This window comes from Lineus longissimus, chromosome 14 (genome assembly GCF_910592395.1).
Source record: "Lineus longissimus chromosome 14, tnLinLong1.2, whole genome shotgun sequence".
NCBI classification, from domain to species: Eukaryota; Metazoa; Nemertea; class Pilidiophora; order Heteronemertea; family Lineidae; genus Lineus; species Lineus longissimus.
In genome coordinates, this window is record NC_088321.1 from 1,320,170 (window position 1) to 1,339,964 (window position 19,795).

General features: G+C 43.7%; 1 protein-coding gene across 5 annotated transcripts in view; it reads left to right on the forward strand.

Moving 5' to 3' along the window:
* The window catches only part of LOC135499255 (aminopeptidase N-like), a 35,593-nt gene extending 17,019 nt beyond the window's left edge, over positions 1-18,574 (forward strand). For 2 of the 5 annotated variants that reach the window (XM_064789931.1, XM_064789932.1), the window contains exons 4-21: positions 588-743; positions 2,889-3,006; positions 3,351-3,471; positions 3,691-3,782; positions 3,930-4,106; positions 5,009-5,143; positions 5,529-5,594; positions 6,404-6,469; positions 7,104-7,288; positions 7,579-7,676; positions 8,050-8,192; positions 8,917-9,120; positions 9,521-9,600; positions 10,400-10,510; positions 11,384-11,551; positions 11,922-12,062; positions 14,390-14,471; positions 16,898-18,574. In XM_064789931.1, coding sequence (XP_064646001.1) covers positions 588-743; positions 2,889-3,006; positions 3,351-3,471; positions 3,691-3,782; positions 3,930-4,106; positions 5,009-5,143; positions 5,529-5,594; positions 6,404-6,469; positions 7,104-7,288; positions 7,579-7,676; positions 8,050-8,192; positions 8,917-9,120; positions 9,521-9,600; positions 10,400-10,510; positions 11,384-11,551; positions 11,922-12,062; positions 14,390-14,471; positions 16,898-17,047 — 2,293 coding nt within the window. In that variant the 3' untranslated portion in view covers positions 17,048-18,574. Of the gene's footprint in view, positions 1-587; positions 744-2,888; positions 3,007-3,350; positions 3,472-3,690; positions 3,783-3,929; positions 4,107-5,008; positions 5,144-5,528; positions 5,595-6,403; positions 6,470-7,103; positions 7,289-7,578; positions 7,677-8,049; positions 8,193-8,916; positions 9,121-9,520; positions 9,601-10,399; positions 10,511-11,383; positions 11,552-11,921; positions 12,063-12,426; positions 12,503-12,868; positions 12,948-14,146; positions 14,229-14,389; positions 14,472-16,897 lie in introns of all 5 variants that reach the window. The other 3 variants (XM_064789935.1, XM_064789934.1, XM_064789933.1) reach the window with 3 other exon arrangements.
* Positions 18,575-19,795: the final 1,221 nt, after the last annotated feature.

Below are 19,795 nucleotides of genomic sequence, written 5' to 3' on the forward strand. Positions count from 1 at the left end.
AGGCGTTTCATATCGTTCTGGCCAAAGATAGATCACATTTACCAGAAGATAGTTATGTTCCACAACATCAGGTATCCTAAGGGTAGAACTAGACAATTCTTTTGCACGGTGTCAACTGTATCTGGTCAATTATGTCACCGGCTACCCAGGCTGTGAAACATTACCATTTGTGTTCATGCTATTAAACTTGGCCGGGTCTATTTGGCAAGCCGCTCGCCGAACAGGCATCTTTTTTTGTCCTGTTTGGAGAGCCGCTTGCCAAACAGCACTAAAAAGCCACCCTGTTCGGCCAGCCGGGCTTGCCAAACAGGTAAAAAATCTACCCTGTTTGGCGAGCTGGAGACTTTACTTTAATATTAATGAGTTCGGCTCTCCATTCAGGACAAGAAAAAGTCGCTGTTTGGTAAGCCGGGCTTGCCAAGTAGTCACTTCCATTAAACTTAGTGGTACCAAGAGGTCAACCATTTAAGTGCCGTTGGCCAGATCTATAATAAGAATCTTTCTTAAAAGAAACTTATCTGGATTTCAACCTGGGAGATTGACCTAGTTTTTGATGTAGTGTTTGACCTAGTTTTTGTTTCGTCCAGCACCATAGCAACGACACAATTCCAGCCCACCGATGCCAGGAAGGCGTTTCCGTGTTTCGACGAGCCGGCCCTCAAGGCCCAATTTACCACAACGCTGGTACGGAAGCCTCCATATGTCTCCCTGTCAAACATGCCAATAGTTCGAAACGAAACAAGGTAATAAAAAAACAACCCAAAAGTGCGTGCTACCTGATTGGCAAAATTAGACGCATATAACCACGGTGGCTAAAGATATCGGTTTCCCCAAGAAAAATACAGTAGTACCTCTCTTAGCCGACACCTCTCTATTAAGGACACTCCTACTGATCCCAAATTGGTTATTTCTATAGATTTGGACCTATCTATTGGTAAGGTGATGTTACGTCACTAATTTTTTTTTTGAGCCGTAACAAGTCTTTAGTTTATCTCAAAACAAAAAGGAAAATAAGTTATGTCTCGTAACCAATTCTCAATAGACTCTTCGAAATCCGATTTAAGAAAAAAACACACTTTGAAGAAATCGGCCGACTAGTTATTTCACAGCGGCCTAAAAGGGCAGTGGCATATACAATGGAACCTCCATTAACGGACACCTCTCTATTAAGGACAACCTCTCAATTAAGGACACTAGGTTTGGTCCCACATTGGTCGTTTCCATTCAATTTGACCTCTCTAATCTGGATACCTCTCTATTAAGGACAGCACTTGTCAGTCCCAAGGGTGTCCTTAATAGAGAGGTTCTACTGTACTTCTGAAGAAGCCCATAGGTCAATCAGTTTAGACGTGTCAGAAGATGATTTTCTCCACTATCTGCCCATGCCGATACAAGTAACTCAGTCCTCACAAGAAGCGCCTAATTTTGCCGGAGAAGGTCGCAAGGCAGTAAAGCCTGTGCATATTTGGCTCGTTTCACAACTCAGCCTCGTGTTTACCAATCAAATTTACACGGCACGGAATCGATTTCATGTTGTCTTGACTGAATAGGGTACACCGTTCATAATGAGTGGTGGTCGAGGAAAGAAATGCACTAAATAAACACACAACGCCGATGTGCAGTAATTATGAATCGGATTTGCCGAAATTTGGTACTTTAGTACATGTATACTGTACATCTGTCTACACAAGCAGAAATTTGCTTTAAGTACGTTGCGCGATTGGAAATTCTCAAATTTAATTACAAATTTCAAATTTTTAACGTGCGGCGTAAAGGCCTTTAAACCACATTACACCAAGTGGGGCACATGTCGCCGACAAGACTCATCCAGTTTTCCTGGTCAGCGCAGCTTTCTGCTCAAGTCCTGGCAAATTGCAAGATCATACAAAATGTGACGTCATATTGGGGTTTACCCAATGAATGTCATCTGACTTTGTTTGCACATATCCTGCTCCCAATAGGAGGATTATTGACATTTTCCGCGGCGCAGCTGTGAAGGTCAAAACGAGGCTGAAAGTGTAACAATTGCCTTGTCTGCGCATATCCTGTCTAGAATTTTCAACTTGGGCTTTGTCAATCGGTGGCGGGAATGTTAACATCGAAAATTGCAAAAATTAACGTGCATTGTACACGTAATTATGCTGCATGCTGCATGTTAATTATGGCTATACCTGCAAGCGCTTCGTACCATAATCGCCGCTTCAAAGTGCATTGTAATGTAAAATGTTTTGTACAGTATGCGAAGCACATTTATTACGCCATATTCGAAATATGAATTATTGTTTATACCAAATTAATGAACCCGTCTGAGATTAGCGAATATGGAGTATCTCAATTATTTTGAGAACAAATAATGAAGTACGAGAGCTATCGACTCCATGCACTGCACGGTCGTCTGGTGAAAGCGTTAATTCGCCCTTTTGGCATCATACCTTGCGCAATACACACCCAACCTCGTCCCCGTGGTGCCTTCTCCTATTAGAATTACTTGTAGTTTGTGAACATCACATGCACCTCGGGTGAGGTCTTCCAAAACACTCTCAATGTTATATAAATTAATACTCGAGCAAGACTGAGTACTCTCGGATGGAATAGAATTAAGTACTTCAACAAAAAACACGATAAAACACGCCGCCGTTATCTATCAATTGTATTCTGTTGTGGCGCGGGTAAGCATGATTCAAATATTGTGATAGGCCAGTTATCGTGCATGCAAATTTGATGAAATGTGGCATCTATCTTGATCCGGTTTGTTATTAATTGGTCTGAGACATCACAGCTCTATAAAGTCTTCGATAGTCCATTTATTCTACCTCACCTTATCATTGCTTTTAATTCCAATAACCTTGACCTTTGAATATGACCTTGACCTCTGATTGACCTTGCAGGCCCAATGGCTGGGTAGCAGACGTTTACGAAGTCACCCCAGTCATGTCGACATACCTTTTGGCTTTTGTCATCTGCGATTTTCAGTACAAGGAAAACACGACCCTAAGAGGAACGAAGGTAGGTAGAAAAAGGTGACCGGCCTTGTAAAAATGAAACGAAATACTGTATGTGCAGGAACGAAATGAATGTCATCCCTATATTTTGGCAAAATGAGAAAAGGTCACGTGTAGTTTGCGTTCTTCGGACGTGTTCATTTCAAAGCTGGTTTTTCATTTTAACCGCTCATGATATGAAAGACGAACAAGTCGTTTTCATAAGCGGCCTACATAGTTTCACTTCATGCCATGGCATTTCATGTTTTAAGTCTGATTTCAAAAACGAACATGCTCGCGGCAAGTGACACAAGACACGTGACATGTATCCATGGTGTAACCATGGTAACATGACTGGGTTTTTTTCAGTTCCGCGTCTGGGCACGACCGGCGGCCATCGACCAAGTGGACTACGCACTCAGCATTGGCGGAAGGATATTGGAGTACTTCGAGGACTACTTTAACATTCCCTTCCCACTACCAAAGACCGGTAAGCCCCCTCCGCTAAACGAATATTTTCGAACTTCGTTAAGAAAAAAATATTTTCGCAGCTTCGAACTGTGATTTTCATCACACACATGAAGGGAGAGATGAATCACTTAATTTGCATGTAATTCTGTCGTGTGCATTCAGAAAATGCGATAATCGTAGATTTTTTTGCCAATCATTTCCGAACTTTTCCGAAGACTACCGAACTCTCCATTTTCAGACATGATCGCCATACCCGATTTTGCGGCCGGTGCCATGGAGAACTGGGGTTTGATTACCTACCGTGAGACGGCGCTGCTGTACGATCCTATGGTAGGTAGCCATCTTGTTTAAAGAGATCACATTCTCTTGAGCTTATTCTGTGAGGTGTTTCTTTGGGCGACAGTGCCCTGTTCCTAGCTACGTGATGTTCTCACCCTATAGAATACATATTGGCTTATTCCAACACGTTTTTTTAAGGTCTCCTCCAGCAGTAACAAACAGCGCGTAGCCGTGGTCGTAGCCCATGAGTTGGCCCATCAGTGGTTTGGAAACCTCGTCACCCCGGACTGGTGGGACGACCTCTGGCTGAATGAAGGCTTTGCCAGCTACGTCGAGTACCTGGGAGTGGATGTAGTCGAGCCAGACATGCGCATGGTGAGTAGTTCAGCTCATTTCTTTTTAAGTTTTCTCTCTATAGACCTGGACTGGTTTACCTCTGTGACCTCCTTAAAGGGCAAACTTGGGCATTTTGGGCTTAAGATATGTTGGTTTTCCATACAAAAATAACTTCCACCAGGACCGCAACATCTCCAAACAGGATAATTCAAAAAAAAGTTGCAATAAACAATACACAGGAACGGGATGTAAGCTTAGGCCTGCCTGAAATTCACAAGCCATGTCCAAAACTGCTTTGCAACACTGGCGAAAATCGTTATCAGAGGTCAGCATCAGTTTTATACTACAAGTGGCGCCGCATGTTGTCAAACAGGGTCATTATCCTCCTGGCAAGGTAAATCCCACGTCCAAGTTGTGCCTTTGAGGGATCGATTTTCACCCCCATGTCCTTTTCTCATGACAACAGCATTTTGTTCTGAGGCTTTTTCATCACACCTCATGGCCTAGTGGTTTACACTGCTGGCCACCACGCAATAGGGCCCGGGTTCGATCTCTGGGAGAACACGTGATCGTATGTCTGGATAAACCGGCGTGGCTTTCAAGGAACTAAAATTCCTGGGTCTTCACAGTCCTTCGAATGAGACTCAAAACCGAGGTTCCTTGTACCTGGTGTCTATGCCAGGGCAAGCTAAGACCCCACCAAGTGAGAAACATGAGTAGCTTGCGTGGACTCTATCTCTCTCGCCAAAGTCGGACCACTAGGCCAATAAACCCAATTGGCGCCTAACCGTAGTGGCACGCAGGATACGCTCATCCCGCCTTGGAGGAGGATTACTCCTAGGAGAATGACCCCTCCAAGTGCAGAGCGAACGCTGAAGAAGAAGAAGAAGAAATCACATCTTTTAAGTTCTCTTCAGTTCAATTTGTTTTCTCATTTCTAGATGGATCAGTTCCTCTTGGAGGACCTCCAAGACGTCATGGGTACAGATAGTTTGGGCAGCTCCCACCCCATCTACGTGCCAGTCCAGCATCCGGATGAGATTAACGAGATATTTGACAGGATTTCGTATGCAAAGGTAAGGAGAAGTCGAATCATCAAAGGTTGCTAGGATAAGAAGAAAGCATGGTGCCGTTTTTTCCATTTTAAAGCACATGTAATGGGCAAAATCCAGAATGGGAATTTAATCACAAGACTAACTCTCAATTGAAGCCTTGGTGACAAAAAAATACAGTGCTTGATCAGTATTTTTATCTGCCAACAACAACAGCAACAACGTATGTTTATTGTTTATGTATTTCATTACCTGCTAACAACAACAGCAACCACGTATGTTTATTGTTTATGTATTTCATTGCCGTGTGCCTTGTTGATAAACATCATGTCCAAAAGATCCAGAGCACAATCGCTTTTTTATTTACCATAATTCATGATGAAATATTATATCTTTTCCACGGTATCAGGGAGCATCCGTTATCCGTATGATGAACTTCTTCCTCGGCGAATCAACTTTCAAGAAAGGTGTCACTGTGAGTATTTACATTGCTTTTACTTCAGTATTCAGCCAGCCAACTGTACCAAATCAGTGGAATAATTCGATTTTTGGGGTGGGGGAATTTAAGGTTGTCTGCGGAGGGAGAGGGAGGGGGGCCTTTTCTGCCAAGTAGATATAGCGGATCTGTTTTGGAGAGGTGTTTTTGAAATATTTGTATATAAAGTATTTGCAACCCTTGATACAAAGGCCATGTAGAATTAGCTGAATGAGCGGATTCTGGGCTTCAATCACCTGTAAAAGCCAGTATTTAGTATCATATTTTGTACAGAATCCACTCATTCCGCTTATTCCGCTCATTCCACTCATTCCGCTAATTATACATGGCCTGATACAATTTGCTGTTGATGATGACGTGAATAAAGGGTTTGTCCAAGTCGTGAAGCCGAGAAAGAAAGTGTTCTTTCTTTCTGTACATTTTCCAACATTCTGAATGAAGTAACGTAAAATGACTTGGTTGGTGAGGAAATTTAAGTTGTTCCCATCTGACCGAAGTAAGTAATACATTCTGAGCAATCTTCTAAGCTTATACACCTTTCCAGAAATGGGGCGCTGAGTGTCCGAAATAGTGATGTCATAAGGGGAAACTAGGCCTTATGGTGTAGGGACAAAGGAGATAGTCATGGTTGACCAACACACTTGAATGCCTTTGATGACGGACAAGGGGGGAAAAAGTTAGTTCCAATGCAAGCCACCAATTTCGGGAAGCATGTATAGTCACTCTAGCAGCGCTTCATCGCGAGGTCCTTGACTGATATCTTATCCTTTTTTGTTAATATTTTCCAGAACTATCTGAACGCGAATAAATACGCGAATGCCTTCCATTTGGAGCTCTTCGACTCTCTCACGCAGGTTTGTACCCCGTTGATTTCACTCCACGTCAGGGTGGGCAATGAGTACCGCCATTTTGGCTGGAGCCTGAAATCCAAAATCAATAAAAACTCCTTCAAAATGAAGTGAATGCCGTGTATTGTACGCGCCGGTCACCGATCCAAAGGTTGACCGCGCTCAAAGTTGCTTAACTTCCACTCTGGGGCCAACGCGCCAACCACTGGGCCATAAAGGAATTCCCTCATGGCCGGCAGGTTAAGCCGTGCCATATACCTGGGGGTACTATACATGCCGATTTAAAACCTGGGAGGTTGTTCTCTAGAAAACAAAAAACAATTACCCACCCGTGAAATTGCCATTCACTTTGTTTTGAAAGAGATTTAATTGCTTTTAGATTTCAAGTTCTGGCCAAAATGCCGGTACGTATTGCCTACCATTAAAGTGAATTTCGCACGAGAAATACTAGTCGGCCACACAGCAATCGATGCATTATTAAGTCTAACGCGAATGGAACCCCTGCGGGCTATTGCAATTGCTAAGACTAGTTCAATTCACTCCCTTTTCGTTGACACGTAGAGCATTTACACTGTAAAGTGCGCTTCATTCTCAATCCAGGTGTTTTGAAATAAAAGATTGAACTTGTTCGTATTTCCAGGCGGCGCTGGCAGATAACGTCAACGTCAACGTCACCAAGGTCATGAATACTTGGATACTCCAGATGGGCTTCCCGGTCATCACGGTTACCAGAGACTACGTCACAGGGACCGCCCAAGCCACCCAGAAACACTTCCTCGTCGACCCCTCACAGCCCCCAGATGGCAAATATCCATCACCGTATAAGTAGGTACCACGGCAAGTTCGGAATTGATCTAGTCTGAATTGTTACCGACAATAACAGCGGGGTTCAAAGGAATAACGTTGTAATACGCTTGGTCCATTCTTAGTTGCGGTCGCGTCGATCATGCGCATAATAAATCGCAACCTTAACATTTAGTGTGGGCAATTTTTTGAAAGGTCCGACCATTTTGATCGAGAGTACACTGCTGTTCGAGGGAACTCGAAATATATGTAATGCAAATTAACCGCATTTCCTGGCCTGAGGCACATATATCTCGTGTTTCTATTACCAGCTACAAGTGGGAAGTGCCATTCACCATGACAACCAACACAACTGCTCCAAAATGGCAGCAAACATTCTCTGACGTCATCTGGATGCCGCAAACTGACAGTAAGCATACTAGTTCATTCCTTCCTCACTTGAGGGCGCATCAGTCCATTATATTTCGTTTAGTTTCAGAAAGAAACATTTTTAAAAAGGCTGCTGTCATGCTACAGGCAAAATAACGTAACAAGTGATATGAACGAAATGTTATGTAATACAAATACTATAGAATATATGATTTAGTAGTGCATTGTTCGATACAATACACACTAAATAGTGACGCTCTTCATGGGGTGAACAGTAAGTAGAGTACAGTGCCACCGTCTGGTATCCTCGAAACCGCTCAGATATGTAGATAATAACCTTTTTTACCGGGCCGTTCAAAGCTCCTCATTTTATAAGCGTTTCGCTTCATGTTCCTTTAATTTTTCTCTTTAAGAATCCCTGACCAGTGCCAACGGCGTGCCAGCGGCCGCGAATGACTGGATCGTAGGTAATGTGATGGAGTATGGATTCTACAGAGTTAATTATGACAAAGAAAATTGGAACCTCATTGCCCAGCAGCTTCAAGCGGACCTGACAGTGAGTATTGCATCATGGCACAACTTGAGCGAGGAATTTACCTGGCTCTGCGGATAATGAGCCCGCTCGCCACCATGCGCCGCCTCGTGTACCATCACACCGATGCTGAATTCTGATAAAGATTTTCACCAGTGTTACGAGTGTTGCGAGGCAGTTTTGGACACATCATGTGAATTTCAGATAGGCCTATGGTTACACACTGATCGAGTGCATCGTTTGTTGAAATTTAACGAGTTTTCAATTATCCTGTTTGGGGAAGTTTCGGTCCTACTGGAAGCTATGTATGAAAACCCATCATATCTATATTGTCCCTTTGAAAGCTTTGATGCCACTTACAGTTTATTACACGGATAGCAGTCCATAGATTTACGAAAGAGCTTGCAATGGGGTCGAGCCAAAACTCGCAAGGGAAAATAAACGTCACCTTGGCGTCCCATATCTTAGCGACGGTCGGCCATACTGCCATGGCGATGTTGCTGACTCGAGCTAAAAAGCACACATTCAATTGCTGAATGAAATTGAAGATTACATCATTCGCAAAGAAGACGAAGTGTTCAACAAAGTTGAAAGTAAAAAGAAAAGTTGTTTGCAGTCATCGCATGCGTTTTTCTTTAGCGCGTTTCTCCAACTCGTAATGAGTTTTGGCGATGATTTCCGAACTCTCCGGTTTTTTTGTTTTCATTTAAAATCTTTCCGAGATTTGACGATGTTTTCCGAAATCCAGGCTATTCACGTGCGTAACCGCGCCCAGATCGTCGACGACTCCTTCAACCTCGCCAGAGCGGGAACCATTGACATCACGGACGCGCTGACACTATCCCAGTACATGACGGATGAGCGAGAGCTGTTGCCATGGGACGCGTATAGCGGTAACCTTGGTTACATCGACTCCATGTTGGAGAAGACCGCCGTCTATGGAGATTTCCAGGTACTGATTTCAGAAGAATTTTGTTATCCTTTTCACTAATTCAGCCCAATTTACACTAATCAAGCATAAAACTTTTAAAAGTCAGTGGGCTGCGAAAAGTTTCAGTAGAAAAGATGTAAAGGTGGGATAAATTTAACCCCTTCCAATGTTTTCTGATCGAACTTCATAGCGAATAGATCAATTGCGATGGCTACATTTTCCCACGTTTCCGTTCCAACTTTCACTACTTCACCAGTTACGGTAACGTGTTACAACTACAGCCAAGATACGATTTAAACCTTTGGTGCATCATTGATGTGTGGTGCCAGCTGTTTTCATAATTGTACCGGGGTGTTTACAACTTTGCCTTGTCCAAATATCAAGAATAGAAGGGTTTAAGCGCACAGTATATTCTTTCTAGGGATACATGGTTCAGCAGGTGATTCCACTCTATAACTCTTTAGGATGGAACATGCCGGCCTCAGACCCTCATATTACAAAGTAAGTTATATATTCTCGCAGCTCTTGCAGCGCCTAATGTAGCCTGCAGCACACTAGCCGCCAACTTTGGCGACAAGAAGCGTTCGGCTGACGCCTCTCGACGCCAAAGTTGGCGGCCAGTGGATCCCGGTCAGAGCACACCTGCCCAGAATTGGCGTCCAGTAGCGTCTTTTCCGCAACTTTAGACTGCCCTTTTGAAATCATGTGACATCAAGACGCAAGCTGATTGGCCATAGCCTCGCCGCCGACGCCAAGTCAGGCGGCCATCCGTAGCACACCTGGCTTCTTCTTGCGTTCAAACGCGGCGACACGCGTCAAAAATCAAACATGTTAGATATTTGGCGTTTAGTTGCCGCAAGTGGCGGCAAGTCGCGTTCGCTGACGCAGTTCGTAGAAGACTAGGGATTTTTCAGGCGTTCAGGACTCTTGCGGCCAAAAACGCCTGTGAACGCCGAAGTTGGCGGCTAGTGTGCTGCGGGCTTTAGTCAGGAGTGATAAGTAATGTAGTGAAGAGTTCTAAGAGTCTGAACTGCCGAGCCTGGGGCAATTTCATGTTAATGGCTGCACCGTTGGAACGCGTTTAATTCCATTCATAGATACAGCGGAACCGCCTTCAGCGGACATATTTCTATTAAGGACAGTCTCCACTAGTTTTGGGCCCGAGTTGGTTGTTTATATTCAATTCAATCGCTGTAATCAGGACACCCCTCTATTACTTAAGGACACTCAGTCCCGAGGGTGTCCTAAGAGCGTCTAATAGATGTCTATTCTTCTCGCTCCAACATTGCCCTCCTTTCAGACGACTACGTTACCTAGCCATCGCCCGAGCATGCAAATATGGTCATGGACCTTGCCTGACTGAGGCCTCAAAACAATTCGAGGAATACAAGAAAACCCCGGCAACAAATAAGTAAGTTTTAATCGATTTTGACAAAGTACTTCTCGGGGTAATATTGTCGGAAAATAATCCTGCTCTGGAAACTGTCAAATCGTCACTGGTTTCTTAACATCATAACCTAGAGAAGGAGCCTCAGAGCCTAGTGGCTATCTCGCAATAGGGCCCGGGTTCGATCCCGGGGAGAACCCAGGATTGTATTTCTGGATGAACCGGCGTGGCTTTTCAAGGAACTAAAATTCCTGGCTCTTCACAACAAGTTTGAGTCTCTGAGTCGAGGAGCCTCATAGCCAAGTGGTTAACACCGCTGGCTACCACGCAATAGGTCCCGGGTTTGATCCCGGGGAGAACCAAGGATTGTATTTCTTGATGAACCGGCGTGGCTTTCAAGGAACTAAAATTCCTGGCTCTTCACAAAAAGGTTTGAGGCTCAATATGAGATGAATCATTGAGGGTCTTTCGGATGAGACAAAAAGCCGTGGTCCCTTGTACCCGAGTGTCTTAGCCAGGGCAAGTAAAAGATCCCACATGGGTGGACAGTTAAGCCTAAAGTGGACTCCATACCTCCGGCCAAAATCCAATAGCGCTACGACGCCGGTTATGATATGAATGAATATGAAATGAATAAACGTTTGCTTCCAAATCGCAAAGAACTTGGCATGCAAGAAGGAGTTGACAGAAGACCGCCGATCAAAATGTCTCAACACCAAATTATCGGTTGATGTATACCAGTCTGTCAGTTGGCAAAATCAACGTGCACTCATAACAAGCCCGCTGAATATTTTTGACAACAACACTCTTCGTCGTCGTCCTTGATACGCTTTCGTCCTAGTTGGACAATCCGCCCTCTATTTTACAACAACAACAACAACACTGTTCCATTTCCAGCATTGCCGTGGATCTCAAAACCGTTGTCTACTGCTACGGCATTAAGATGGGAGGTGTAGCAGAATGGGATTTCGCCTACAACCTCTACAAGGACTCGAACGTGGCTACAGAGAAGGCGAAATTGCTCTCGGCCTTGAGCTGTTCGAAGGAACCATGGATACTGAACAGGTGAGGTCAAGGGTCAAGGTCGATTGTCAAGGTCATTGGCATTATAAATAAACTGCTTGTCTGATGCCATTGGACATTAAAGCGAACTTCGCCGAGCAATACAATGCCCTTCCCACGCCTCAGTCAGCAATCAACCGAAGCATCGTCAGGTCATATGGAACCCTTTTGCGGGCCCTATTGTCCGCATGTTCATCAGGCCGAGTCTAGCTTACTGATCTGCGCCGGACTTATAAACAGGAAATCAGAAGGTACATTTTTAACGTCCGAGAAAATAATAAGGCGAATCGCTGGCCGTGCGAAATCCTTTTTAAGTAAGTGTCTGCTGATAGAATTTGTGGTTTACGTCATCGATTTTCGCTGTCTTCTTCAGATATCTCAACCGCTCATTGGACGAGAATGAGATTCGTAAACAGGACGCTGTGACCGTGATCAACTATGTGGCGCGTAATACCATCGGCGAGCCACTGGCCTGGGATTTCATCCGCGCCAGATGGGACATGATTATGGACAGGTAGGTTGAGGTCAAGGTCAGAAACAAGGTCAAGGTCAAATATGAATGCCAAGGACAAATGTTAATGTCATTCTTTGGCCGTGTTGCCTTGTATCTACTTAGATGTCCACCATGAAGAATGTTCTTCAAATGCTAATTTGAATTTTTGCTGGGTGAGAAGAGATTACAATAAGCGTATCCCTTCGAAAAATCTACTAAACGTTTCGAATATCACGATTTTTAAATATGTCCTTGACCTCCTTCTTTAGCCTCGTCTTCGCAATACATTAAGATGGATATCACGTACGAGACCTTTTTCCTGGTGTTGTTCTTTGGACAACCCGCCCTTCGCGCACGCGCGCTTATTAACTTTTCTAATTTTCAGAAATTCCGGTTTGTCTTTTGGCGACCTTATCATAGGCGTGACGTCAAGTTTCAATAATGCATACAGGCGACAGCAGGTACTCAGAACGACCAAAAGGGGGCGTTCCAGCATGGGTGGCGGTTACTGTTAATTGTGCCTACATCCTTAACTATAAATCTGTGCGCATGCGCGAGCTGAAATAACCTTTACTTTCAGGTACTGCGCATGTCCAGATGTAGAACAATGAAAGCCATTTTGCGTATTTCTCCGAAGGTTTCTAGGATATATAAACTACTGCCATAGTACAAAGGCAAATCTTCCGTCATAGAATCTACGGGAAAAAAACATGATAATGTTTCCTTCGAACGAGGCTCGATCCTACCATGGGCCAATCAATGACACTATGACGGAAGCTTTCGCCTGCGACGCATGCGCGTTCTTATTTTTTTGGCCTCGTTTTCAGATTTGGACAGTCTTGGTCGTTCAAAGGCCTAATCACGAGTATGACGCTCAAGTGCAATACTGAATTTGAGCTACGACAGGTACCTTGTGATTAAAACTTTAGGCAAGGCATTTCATGTTGCTTAAGAGCGTGTCATGCTTGAGTGAAAGTGTGTTTAAGCTTTTCAAGGGTTCATCTAGACATAGGGCCAAATTCATAAAGGGCGTTTCAGGGTTAGACGTGGGTAACTTCTCTCTAATCAGTTTCAGGGCCTATTGATATTCTGTGAAGATTTACATGAAGGACCTGAATCTGTCTATTCAGTAGGTAACTTCTCTCTAATCAGTTTCAGGGCCTATTGATATTCTGTGAAAATTTACATGACGGACCTGAACCTGTCTATTCAGTAGTTAAACGCTGTATTGAGCTAAACGCCCTCTATGAATTTGGCCCTTAGTATTTAACTCGATTAGTTCTTGAGAGTGTAGAAGTTCAGGTTTTGATCCGAGAACGAGGACAAAAAGATTGGTTTTCTCTGGATTACGTCATCAAGTCGGGTTTGTTGTTGTCATCATAGTTTCCCCGGCATACCAGATGTACAGTATCCCCAGGTATATGGCACGGCTTAACCCGCCGGCCATAAGGGAATTCCTTTACGGCATAGTGGTTGGCGCGTTGGCCCCAGAGTGGAAGTTACGCAAAGTTGAGCGCGGTCAACCTTTGGATCGGTGACCGGCGCGGACACCAGACACTGTTTCGTTGCATTTCAGACAACAGGCATCGTAACGGTCCAACTCGTTTTTGTTCTCGCTCTTGGATCGGAACCTCTCTATTGCCATCAAAAGGGGAAGTTCAAAAATATTATTACCTCCTGTCAATGATGAAAGAGACACTCTTGATACACTTTTGGGGGGATGTGGAAACTTACAAAATGGCAATTTGAAAGACAAAGGGCCAAATTCATACAAGGCGTTCAGCTCAAAACAGCGTTTAACTACTGAATAGACAGGTTCAGGTCCTTCATGTAAATCTTCACAGAATATGAATAGGCCCTGAAACTGATTAGAGAGAAGTTACACACGTCTAACCCTTAAACGCCCTTTATCAATTTGGCCCAAAGAAATGTTGTGAGTTACTTCCATTCTTTTCTTTTGTATATCGGTCAATGCATGCAACTGCTTCAAGCAGGTGTGGCGAATCCTGAGTAAAATCGGGGGCGACACTTCCATTGCACGGAGCTTATTGTTGTTGATTCATACGGCATGATTCATCATCTCCATGACCCCATTCTATTTATAGATTCGGTGGCGGGAGTTTTTTACTTCCGGATCTAACATCCTCGGTGACAGCTTCATTTAGCACGGTATTCCAAAAGCGTCAGGTATCCGCGAGGTTTTTTATGCGATCACGTTAACTTTCAGCATGCATCCCGATCACAGCTAATGCTTCTTGGAGCGATACTTTCGAATTGCACGGAATGTATGGCTCTTGCCTTAAGCGGCATGTCACCTCATTTGCATGTTTCAAATTGTCTATTTATAGATTCGGCAGCGGAAGCTTTTCATTTTCAAATCTCATCTCCGGTGTCACTAGAAAATTTAACACGGAATTCCAACTAGAGCAGGTAGGCTGGTGGTATAGTGTAACACAAAAGGGCAACATTTCCCGGCTTAATGTTCTTCAAATGGTTTGAACAAATGGTTTCTATCGGTTCCTGTATCAGCCACTAGGTGGGGTGCTTATGGCTAAATATCACTCTCACACGTCGGGTTCTCCTTTGTAAATGATTCCTCTCTTTGTTGACATTCAAAGGGCAAATAAGATATTGTACTCTAGACTCACTGGTTTAACACCGGTTCATTATCTCCGGGCATGACCGCCCCCGGCACAATGCACATTGAACAGGCCAAGCCCCTTCATACCTGACTGGTCGAGGGCATATCTACCTGTCATTCTGAACCCTTTCTGTGAAATCGACACAAAGACCATCAGAAATGTTAGACAACTGGTGTCGCCCCCCCCCCCCCCCCCCCCCCCCCATTGGCTGTCTCGATTGAACAATGTTGAATGACAGTATATCTATGGGGGCTTCGCTTGCATATAGCATTCCGCGACGTTACTATTTATAGCTCACAAGGTCATTTGAATATGATATTGATGACGTTTTAGTCACGTGACAGTCGGACATCGACACTTATTTCTACGCATTTGAGCTTATTTCGAAGTCAATTATCTTTGACCCTGCATTGTTTTTAGCATGAATGATACCATAGAGTCAGAGAGAGAAATATTCAGAACAATTATGTAGTATTTCCAACACTCGGACATGTGCCAGATTGAATCTAACTGCCCTAGTTAGAAAGCCTGAATCCATTACGAAACCGCATGTTTGTCCGACATTGCCTGTAATTCAGCGATGGGGAAATAGAGGGCAGCAGCTGTAGTGACCTCATTATCGTGGAATGCTATTCCAAAACGGTGTTGGATCAGTGAGTCAGCGTATCTGCATATTTTGTGAATTATAAAACTGAATGTTCGGCAAAGTTCGTGTCATTTCGGTTGTAATCCTGCACACGATCGGCTTTAGAGAACATGTTAAACACTGCTTAAAGCTCAGAATTGAATATCGGAAGGAAAGTATATGCACAGCCATGCAGGGTTTCCGCCAGAGGGGGGGGGGGGTGGGGGATTCATCCCCCTAAAATATTTCAAGGGGGGATATCCCCCCTTAATTTTGAGCACTAAAGTTTGTTTTACTGTCAAATGAGTAATTTTCATGATTTGATATGTAAAATAAGAGCACTTGGGAGCCAATTGTAGCGGTTTTAGGGCCAAAAAACGTCTCAGGAGGGGTCATATACCCTTTTTTAGAAAAAAAAAATTTTAGAAAATTTTTTTTTTTAGAACTTTTTTTTTTTGCTCCCCCAATTTAATCCCGGCGGAAACCCTGCCATGCATGAGAGAGAAGTACAGGTAGGCACACATACATGTATTTCATACACGTCATCATGTGTGTTGGCGATGTTAACACATACATGGCATACGTACCAACGTCATCATATCATGCTTCGCTGGTGAACACCTCATGAATCTAAAGCACTTCACAAATCCACGCCTCAAGTACGCCGTATTCCCCTACCCTTCTCACAATGCTGTATATGCCGTCATCAAAATAGCACTTATATTTCATATCTTGCCAATTTTCAAAAAGCCAGTTTAGAGCTTTTAACTTATTTACTTAACTCGGCGACAATATGTAATGTAATGTAATGTAATGTAAATACCATATTTCTATAGCGCCCGTTTCAAGCAAAATGCTCGTTCACGGGCGCTTTACAGATAAAAAGATCACACCTGACTAAACAGCTCTGTCTTCAACAATCCGCGAAATTCCTTAAGGGTCGCGGCTGCCCGGATGTTGGTCGGCAGCCGGTTCCAGAGCGTGGGGGCCGAGTGGCCAAATGCCCGCTCGCCGTATGTTCTTTTTGCACACGGAACTACAAGTGATAGGTCGTGTGCTGACCGCAGGTGCCTTTCTGGCTCATAGACATTGGTACAATACCTTAATTCATTTGATACATCGTGCCAAAAAGTTGAATTGAAACAACCAATTTCACATATTTTGGTCCTATATAATATATAGGACCAAAATATGTGTCCTGTGTCCTTGGTAGAGAGGTGTCCGCTAAGGAAAGTTCCCTCGTGGATGACAACTCAAAAGTTGCTGTTTGAAATTTGAAAAGATATGAAATGAATGTCATTTTGGCGAGCGAGGCCACAGCCTTGTGCTATGGAATGTAAAGTAACTTAGACTCACATACATAATGTTTGCAGCGCTTATAGTAAATTGTATGTCCTCAACAAAACTCAGTTTGCAGAAAAACACACGAAGTATTCTCTGGGCGTATTTAGTTCGAGTTAAGTTTAAATTGAAGTAAATACACGTTTTTCAACTTTCATTTAAGTTAAAGTGAAATTGATTAGTGGACGTAACTAAATGTCTCTACCCGTAGCCATAGCATATCTAAGCCTCTCTATTCTACGTTTCAGTTGCACGAGTTCAAAATCGCCCACCCCGACCTCGGGTCAGGAACGAGAGCCTTTGAACAGGCCATCGAAAAAACGACAGCCAATTACAAATGGGTGGCAGCGAATGAGAAGAAGATTGGCGATTGGCTAGCAAATGCGCTCAAACCTTAAATGGTTTCTAGATCAGGACACGGCCCACAGGGGCGCTTTTGTAGTTTGTTTGCTTTTCGCTAGGTGGCGTGTGTTCTGAGAATTCTCGGCATTGAAACGTACTGCAGGGCGTCGAACGGGTGATATTCTGTTCGCTACCAATGGAGTTAGTAATCAGATGCGCGCAGTATTTTAACTTTGGCTAGAATTAGAACTCGTTGGTAGTTCTATTTAGTGTGCCCAGATGGCGCAAGGGGAGGGAGTGCTGATCGCGATGACTCTGATGCCACTGATCTGATCATCTGGTTTCAAAATCATTATAATATAAGATTTCGAGCTTCATTCCTGAGACTTGTCATAACATGTTCGGACGTGGTAATGGGTGTTCCGCAGCCTGTTGCAAAACGCCTACAAGAACGCCTATGTTCGTAGGCCTTGGCCTTGAAAGGTAGTTTTCGCAAAGCCCCCAAAACGTCCACGTGAACGCTTAACCCAGTGTTCAACTCGTTACCAGCAGGGAGGTGCGCTGCTGGTGTTATTATTTCTATATTAGGGAGTTTCCGCAATCCCAAAACGCCAACGTGGACTTCTATCGCATTGTTCTGCCTCCTGATAACGAAGTCGAGCAATGGGATAGCCGTTCACGTTGATGTTGCGGGTCCTTCGCGAAAACTCCCCTCTGCAGAACCACCCAACATAACTTTACCGAGAAATCATCGGCTGTAAATCATTACGTGCGTACACGTCATTGGTACACATAAAATCATGACGTAGCCGTTCGTATAGGCGTTTCGCGTAGGTGCGAAAACACCCTGATACATTTCGAATTGTTTGTGTTTTTGACTGAGGTCAAAATAGTTTACACCAGAAGTAGCTGTTCTATTATTTCTTGTAATTACTCGTGAATCACTCTATCAGTCAGAAATTAATACTGTTGGTAGCTATAATTGGATCAATTATGTAATGTAGAGACGTTGAGGAATCTGCACGTGTGCGATTACGTTGCGGGATATTTCCGCTGCAGTTACGACAATTGAGTATAAATCCCTGTTGGTGGCGCGCCGATTAATTTACCATTCAAGACATTTACATTGTAACGACAACGCCAACATTTGGTATGTTGACTTTGTGTACTAGCTTTACTACGTCATCATTGACTACTGTTACGCAGCAGACACTTGTTGGCCAAGATGACATTTGATGACGTCGTGTCGTCTGCTGTTTATTTCAAATGACGTCACATGATGTCAGGTACGTTGTTGTTGCCGTCGTCGTTTCACCGAGTCGGTTGTTTTTGTTGTTTAAAAATCTACCTCCTAATGGGCTTTGTATAGCACATGGCAGTCTGTGCCCTCTAGCGGATTCGATTGTCAACATCCTCTTGGGGTATTTTGCAACGTAAAACACGCACTCGTAAGATTTCGCAAGCTCTCTAGAAATATTACAGTATTATTGTAAATACATTATATATATACGTGTTATCACTAATCAGAACTGTAAAGTTTTTCAGGAGATGTTTATAACTGATTAAATAGATTTTTATACAGACATGATTGTTGTTTTGTTTTGTTCGAGACGATGAAAGGTTTAGGAAACAGTGTGGAGATTTGTGTTATTTGAAAAGCCGAAATGTTCTCACGGATTCCTTTGATGTGCAATTTAAGGAATTAATACCGAGCTGGCGGTCATTGGTTGTATAATCAAGACCGCTCGGGTAACCGAAAATGCAGTCCAAAACCCGAGGCGCTTCGCCGAGGGTTTTGGACGTAATTTGAGGTTTACCCGAGCGGTCTTGATTATACAACCAATGACCGCCAACTCGGTATTAATTTCTATTCTAAAAGGTTTCAAAATTAAACAAATTAAATACGATTTGAAAGGTATATATGTTCCGTTTTCGTCAAAGAATGATCCAGCCTGGTGTCCGGAACTCCGCCATATTGTTGCTTGTGAAGATGACGTCAATTTTATACCTACCCAGGCGGTCATTGGTTACGATACCAAGACCGCTCCGATCAAAACGAGGCGTAATGTATTTTGTATTAGAAACAATGATATACTGTGACTAAGGCCTTTTAGAATGTACTGCTCAATGTACATGTACAGTTCAATGCACAGTAGGATGTGTCTAAATGTAGAGGCATATTTGTGAATGCCTGCCATAGAATTATTCATAAGGCTCAAGGGCTTTCAGAGAATGCGGAAGAGTACGTGATTTCGCCTGATGGGCTCAAGTTAACATCATTGTTCGCAATTATCAGTGTCGCTTTGTAACGACCTTGAACGCGCCCCTTGATAGCTCGGGCGGAAGCGAGAGGGGAAAATTTCCCCTTGTTATCATTAGACTGATCTATCCAAAAGACGGAGGTACTTTGCCCAAACCTATGATAAACAAGGTTGCTGCGGGCCATTATCTCTCCCTATCTTCAAAATAAGGCATGTGACTGCTTTAATTTTTCTGAGTTGGAAATGAATTTGCCCTACCCGAATTTAGGGATGTTAGAGGCAAACTTCTGAGTTCGTAGGAGTTGCGAAACCTGTCTATTATCAGGACCGAGCAGGTGGCAATTGTCAACACATTAGTATGCAGAAGGGAGGGCCCGAAGATTTAACCGCAGTACCAAGTCATCAATCATTCGCAGGCACAGCATTGGGAAGCGCGCCGTGGAGCAGATACCCCAGAAGAATTTCCCCCGAGTAAGTTTTCTTAAAATTTTGAATTTCGCTAAAGTAGCACAATGCTCTGCCATTTCTGGCGCCCCAGTCGGT